We start from the raw sequence: 7,500 nt of genomic DNA on the forward strand, positions 1-7,500 counted from the left end.
ACACACACACACACACACACACACACACACACACACACACACACACACACACGCACACACACAGACACACGCATACACATAATTTTTACTATAAAACTGCAGCCACACAGTAATGAGTAACATTTCCTGTGCATCTGGAAGACGATTGTCAAACCAAAAGACTGAACTTTTTGATTGCCGGAACCTTTTCCATCATCTGAATTAAATCGCCTGACGTGACAGCTCAAGTGTTAGAACTGCTTAGATTAAAATACTGAGCAGAAAAATGTTTTCTATAACTTTTTGGCCAAGTGAAGATTAACTCCTTTCAGTACGTGACGCCTTTAAAATACTTATTCTGGTTAATGTCAGACGATGTTATGAAGTCACAGGTAAAGAGATTTCTAAGCGTAAACTGAGACGCTGCCGACGCAGGCGACACAGGCGACGCAGCACACAGGCGACACAGGCAGACTTCCTGTTGCTGAACTGAAGTCCAATTTGAACTTCTCTCTCACTTGAAATGTATATGAAGTGAGAGAGAAGTTCAAACTGTACTTCAATACAGCAACAAGAAGTCTGCCTTTGCTGCGTCGCCTGCGTCTCCTGTGTCGCTTGTGTCTCAGCACGCGCTTAGGCCTCGGACCGTACTTTTAAAACCTTTCGACAAACCTTAGCTAAGATTTCTGCCAATAGAAAGTAGAATTCTACTAACTTCATGGACTATATCTATTAAAAAAATACCAATTGATTTTTGTAAACAAGCCAGTAATCCAGATAAAATTAAGTTAAGGAAATATATTTTCTATTGGCAAAAAGCGTGTGTAAGGGCTGGGAAAAGGTATACAGATTGCCTGAGATTTTGGCACAATTTGGGTCATCTCGTGTAACCCTGTGCACATGTATTGAACGTTAATATATGTATGTACAGTATGTACAGTATGTATGTATGTATGTATTTATACAAACACGTGTACCTGAATCAGGTTAACATCATGAGCTCTCCATCTTAAGGTGACGGCACACTGGGCCGATTCTCGCTAGCATGCTACTTGCTTTTGCTACTTCGTTTGAGTAGAAACGAACTCGGTTACGATCTTTTACGTATTTTTCAAATATAGGGAGAAGCTGAATAACAAACTAAGAGAAGTCTAAACCTAAAATACGAATGTTAGACACATTGTTGAGATGTTCTCACGGAAGTCTAGAATAATGTAACCGAAGTCGTTTCTACTCAAAGGAGATAGCAAAAGCAGGTAGTATGCTAGCGTAAAATGCCTAGTGTGCCGTCACCTTTACAGAAGACTTTTTGAATGAGGGAATTAGATATAGTCAGCCCTTAATAGGAACTCGTTTTTTTTTTCCAAAAAGTCCTGCCCCACCAAGGTGACGCTCTGCAGGATTTTGTAGCGTGGAGTTTAATGAGCAATGCCCTTGGTCCAACTCGCTGGTGGCAGATTTCGAACTGCCATCACCTCATCCTTCACCGCAAGTAGCAAGTAGGGTTCGAATTGTTTCCACTCTTGAGCTCCGCTACAAATGAAGCAAACTATTTCTTAAAAAAGGCCCTTGCTCCGGGGAGCGAAAGCCTGCCCATCGGAAAAGCTCTTCCAGACGAAGGTAATGGTGAGGATGGAATTTGAAGACTGGGGGGGAGATGGTTCTTTTCGACGTCCCTTTCGCAGGACCCTTAACTCGTTGGGAAACTGGTGACAGAAGTAAAAGATACACTGCATATCAAGCAACGACTATCCAAGAAAAAGACTACACATAACTGCGTGTATGGCAAGCGTGTAAGGTGCTAATGTATACCAACATAAGGATAACGTGTAACAACTATGGCGACAGTGCAAGAATACAATTTTCTTTAAGAAATTACATTGAACTCTACTTTAAAAAAACTAAGCTACGTGAACTCTGGACTACAGAAGCTGAAAGTACCAAAGGATAGTTTGGAGTTATTGTACTTAGATTCATAAAAAAATATAAATTGGAAGAAACACAATGCTACAAATTCCAAAAAAAAGAAAAAAGAAAAGAAAAAAAATCTTTCCTTAAGAAAACCAAAATTTATCCTAACCCGGAACATAACACTGGCATGATGAGAGACTAAAATAATCTGATAAGTAAATAATAAACAAATAAATAAATAAATAAATAAATAAGAAAATAAATAGATAAACAAATAAACAAATAAATAAATAGAGAAGACAGACAACACAAAAGCTGATGGAAAGGCTTTCGTAAACATCCAATCGAATGATCATGTAGTTTTCGAACTGTTACAGTGGATGATCTGGAAGACCTGGAAGTTCTGGAAAGTATACAGACCTCTTTCAAGCGGAGCCTTTTTGTACTTTTCCAGCCTTTTGGCCGCAATGGCTTCGAGTCGCACTCGGGCCGCCGGGTACTCCTTGAGAACGTCCCACATGTCCTTCTTGGAGAGGACAAACAGGTCAGAATAACCCACGGATCTCACAGAAGCTGTCCGACGGTTACCTGTGAACAGAAATGGATTAATGAAATTGATTGAAAGATTGGCAGTGCATGAGAGTGACTGAGCGACTAAATGATTGAGTGAATGACTGTTTGAAATAAATTATTCAATGAGTGACTGAAATGAGTGACTGAAAGACTGACAGTAAAGGACCATGTGACTGAGCGAATGATTGGCTGCCTGTGATGAGGGATTGAAAAAACTGACAATGAATGGGAGTGAATGACTGAGTGACTGAGTAACTGAGTGATTGATTGGCTGCTTGTGATGAGTGATTAAATGACTGATAGCGAATGAGATGGAATATCAGTGACTAAGTGACTGGATGAATGATTGGTTACCTGAAATGAGTGACTGAATGACCGACAGTGAATGAAAATAAATGACTGAATGATTGAGCGAATGATGATTGACTTCCTGTCTAAATAAATCAATAACTGAATAAAAAGTTAATTAACAAATAGAATAATAAAATCTGTTGGTTGATTTACTATTAATCTATTTATTCATTTCTTTAAGACTAATCATATCTTATTCACCAGAGGAAATCTTTAATTCTGCCCGTAATGTTTTTGGGTTATGGATTGCTGTTGGGTTGAGCTTGGCAATGAGGCTTACCATACTATCTTAAATACCTCGATAACATCTTGGTCGTAACTTCGTTCTCTGTAAACCTTCTTCGGTAACACCTTTGTTGCGTAAACTTACGGGAGATGATTTTATTTAGCTTAAGAAAAGCTCCTCCATCCATGGCATAAAAAAATTCTCGTCGTCTCTGGAGATTTCAACTTAACATAGACTGGTCATCTGATATTCCCTTGATAAATCCAAATATCTTAGAACAATATCACTTGTTGAGATTAATATATTTTGAACAATTTAGTTTAGTGATATTTTCTCTTTATACATAATGTTTATTCCTTACAAAGAGAATCGGTTTTATATACCTTATTTTTAATGCCGCCGCTTGATTAAATTCAGCTGAGGAGACCTCGAATTGACCGAGCAATTTGGTCTCAAAAAAAAAAAAAAAAAAAAAAAAAAAAGTGGTTGTTTCTAGGCTTACTGACTAGCGCCGGGCAATTTTAGTAACTAATCCAGTCTTGGAACAAACTTGAGCCTCTCGATAGGAACCCTATTCTAGCCTGAGACTGTCATTAACTGAATATAATCGCCTTATGGTAAGAAGTATAATCTCTCACGCTTGCCAGTGTCTCCAAGAAGAGGTGCACAGATGACCCTGAACATTGGCCAAGAACATTACCAAGAATTTCTGATTCTTGTAGCTTCTGGTCGCGAGATCGTAGATCCTGAGGCCACGAAGTAGGTTCTCGTTCTCGACAATTGGTTTTGTGGATTCCATGAAGGATTTTAGTTTCTTGGATTCTTCATAGAATCGAGGTTTTATTTTACATAGGACCAACTGAGTTCATTAAAGGGGCTATCACATTCCGCTATTTCTCCTCCAATCTTCGATTAATCGGCGGTGCCACGCATATCCAGAACTTTTTCTGCCGTAAAATTACTATGGTAAACTATTTTGTTCTCTCAACAAAAATACATAGAATATTTGATATGCTGGATGATTTTTTTTTCTTCCAGATTCCTTCCCGAAAGCTGCAAATTTGCTCCAACAGTCGGAGGAAAAAATAGCCCAGTCTGATGGTCCTATGAGGCGTGCGTCGGAGAGAATCATCTCCCAGCTGCACGTTTTCTAAACCCGCCAACCCCCCTCAACCTCTATCTGAAGGTGCAACCCCATGGATGGGCACTCGGTCTCAGGACGAAGTTTTCTCGTTATCAACTTCGAATGTATTTTCTTCATATTCTTACATATGGAAAACTGACAACGGGTGACTAAGTACTTCCTCCTTCTATTTTTTGCCGGGGACATGGAAACAGCTCCACAGTAAATTAATTAACAATATTCCAAAGTTTCTTTCCAGTGAGATCTACGGGAGGACCTGAGGTCCGTTGATAGCCGTTGTGGGATTTGTTGGTTTCCAGTCTGTGGAACTCATGGTGGCCATTACCGTAATTATTATCAGAGAATGTAGACACACACACGCACGCACGCGCGCACACACACACACACACACACACACACACACACACACACACACACACACACACACACACACGCACACAAAAAAAACACGGTTTCAGAACGTTTCTTAACAAAATGAAACTTTCTTTTAAGGGGAAACCTTATGCACATGAAAAATGAGAACTATATTCGTTTCTGAAATGAATATCTAGTCCTATCTTGTCGCACGTTTCCGCTGTAGTCTTTCCCGTTTCCGCCTCTCTCCTTTCTTCTCATTCCGCCTCACGCTTAGAACTCATTGCTCTGGTAATATAGTCGAATATATTAGGACAGTTCGCCAACAAATCTAAATTTTCATGACGTTTCACGCCTGAAATAAGACAGAAGTAGCTTTCACCAACACATAGATCCTCATTATTTCTAATGTTGAGGGAGGAAGAGGAGAGATGAAGGTGGAGGAACGATGAGGGAGAGTGAGAAATGAGGGTGAAGTGGTGGAGGTTGGGGCAATGGTGAAGTTAAAGGGTGGAGAATAATTTTAAGCAATATTATTGCGCAATATTCTGTATTGTACAATATTATTGACGGTATATGTATGGTACTGAAGATTCACACGTATTTCGACTGCAATTTGATGTCTTCAGTACATTGTGTCATTCTTCAATACCATGCCTATACTGTCAATATATTGTATGATGTGGAATATTGCACAAAAATATTGATCGTATAGGGCCCACTTTAAAACTAATGAATTAATCCTGCCATTGTGTTCTGTAACTCGTGTGCATATTCTTTAGGCTGCCGCCAACTGATTTTATTCAACAGAGCGGGGGACTCTTTCCCACAGTAAATCAGAGGATGAAGTAAATTTATTTGGTGTACTAAAGATCATAGCGCTATAAAAAAAAAAAAAAAAAAGAAAAAAAAAAAAAATAATAATAATAATAATAATAATATTAATAATAAAATAAATAGATAAGAATAAATAAAATAAAAATAGATAAATAAAAAAAATAAAAATAAATAATAAAATAAATAAAATAAATGAATAAATGAAATAAGTAAATAAATAAGATAAAAATAAATAAATAAAATAAAGATAAATGATTAAGTAAATAGAATAAATTAATAGATAAAATAAGTAAATAAAAAAAGAATAAAAAAAGAGAAAACCTTCCTTCCATACCCAAAGGATTCGAACCACATCTAACGCATTTATTCCGGTTAATACCAGGCTATTCTATTCGGTTGAGGTTTTCAATGGAAAGGTACAATGGTAAGTGTATTGGCAACTGTCGAAATTTGCCGCTAAGTGGTGATGTTTCGATTGTGTCTGAAATCTGCTGACTACGAGTGAACGTTTCTCTTTAGAAAATTTTCAAATCCCAACGTTGATACTGACAAAAGAAAAATAGCACTACTGACTGAAAACGATGAAAAATTAGTTACTGAAAAATTCACTGGACAACAGAGCCTAGCTTTTATTTTCTTATTTATTTATTTATTTTTATTTATTTATTCTTTTTTAAGAGCAGTCACGGAAGAAGAGCATTCCGAGACTGGGTCAAAGAGAGCAGCAGCCGACAGAAGCGTCTGCGTGGTTGCTCTCGCGCTTTCAAAAAGAGAGCAAACTCAATTGCTTGTCTACGACAGGTGGGAGGTTGAGTGAACGGGGGAGGGGGAGGGGGGAGTGGAGAGGGGGGGAAAGGAGAGGGGAGAGAGGGGAGGTGGAAGGGGGAGGTAGGTTGTAAGAGTGAAAGAATAGAAAAAGAAAATGAAAATGTGGAAAACGGGTTAAAAGGGCAACGTAGAAAGAACGGTGAAAGAGAGAAACAGCTGGTGAATGCAAGAGGGAGAAGTAGAGGGGGCGAAGGAAGAGGAGGAGGAGGTGAAGGAGGAGAAGAGAATGAGGAGGAGGAAGAGAAGGTGGAGGAGAAGAAGGAAGAGGAGGAGGAGGAGGAGGAGGGAGAGAAGGTGGAGGAGAAGAGGAGGATGAGGATGAAAAGGTGGAGGAGAAGGAAGAGGAGGAGGAGGAGGAGGAGGTGAAGGAGGAGAAGAGAATGAGGAGGAGGAAGAGAAGGTGGAGGAGAAGAAGGAAGAGGAGGAGGAGGAGGAGGGAGAGGAGGAGGGAGAGAAGGTGGAGGAGAAGAGGAGGATGAGGATGAAAAGGTGGAGGAGAAGGAGGAGGAGGAGGAGGAGGAGGAGGAGGAAGAGGAGGGCGCGAACGAGGTTCCCTCTTGGGAGCAGTACGATTGATTGTGATGACATGGTGATAATTGTCACTTTATCGAACGGAATTAAGGAAGAATAGGGAGGAAGAGAGTGGAGAATATTGATAGAATAGAGAGAAAGAAAGAAAGAGAGAGAGAGAGAGAGAGAGAGAGAGAGAGAGAGAGAGAGAGAGAGAGAGAGAGAGAGAGAGAGAGAAAGAGAGAGAGAGAGAGAGAGAGAGAGAGAGAGAGAGAGAGAGAGAGAGAGAGAGAGAGAGAGAGAGAGAGAGAGAGAGAGAGAGAGAGAGAGAGAAAGGAAGAGTGTGGGGGGATTAGATGTGACGAAGTCTGAAGAGGAGGAAGAAGAAGAGGAGGAGAAGGAGGAGGAGGAAGGGAGGAGGAGGAGGAGGAGGAAGGAAGGAGGAGGAGGAGGAGGAGGAGGAAGGGAGGAGGAGGAGGAGGAGGAGGAGGAGGAGGAGGAGGAGGAGGAGAGAACTAATTCCATCTTCTCTTCCAATAGAATTTCTGGAGAGGCAATTGAGAGTCCATTCATTGTAGCAGACGGGAAAGGTGCCCTACCAACTGATGCACTAATCATATAAGGTTATTCATACAACACGGTGACCTTATTGTGTAGATTCTGTTCAAGCAAAGGCAATTAGACTTTTATTCGCCTGAGGAGACGGGAGGACCCTAGAGGTCTCGGTCTCTCGGGTCCCTCGTTCAGAATAGGGGTCAGTTCCTGAGCCAAATGGAGCCGTGTAACT

The 7,500-nt window shown here is 40.2% G+C and overlaps 1 protein-coding gene across 1 annotated transcript in view; it reads right to left on the reverse strand.

Moving 5' to 3' along the window:
• The window catches only part of LOC143021544 (cyclic nucleotide-gated channel alpha-3-like), a 451,572-nt gene that overhangs the window by 50,598 nt on the left and 393,474 nt on the right, over nucleotides 1-7,500 (reverse strand). Inside the window, exon 5 of the mRNA XM_076179145.1 lies at nucleotides 2,311-2,478. Within this exon, the coding sequence (XP_076035260.1) occupies nucleotides 2,311-2,478 (168 nt within the window). The remainder of the gene's footprint in view (nucleotides 1-2,310; nucleotides 2,479-7,500) is intronic.

The sequence above is a fragment of the Oratosquilla oratoria genome, chromosome 42 (assembly GCF_046742065.1).
Source record: "Oratosquilla oratoria isolate Oo_2021 chromosome 42, ASM4674206v1, whole genome shotgun sequence".
Classification (NCBI taxonomy): domain Eukaryota; kingdom Metazoa; phylum Arthropoda; class Malacostraca; order Stomatopoda; family Squillidae; genus Oratosquilla; species Oratosquilla oratoria.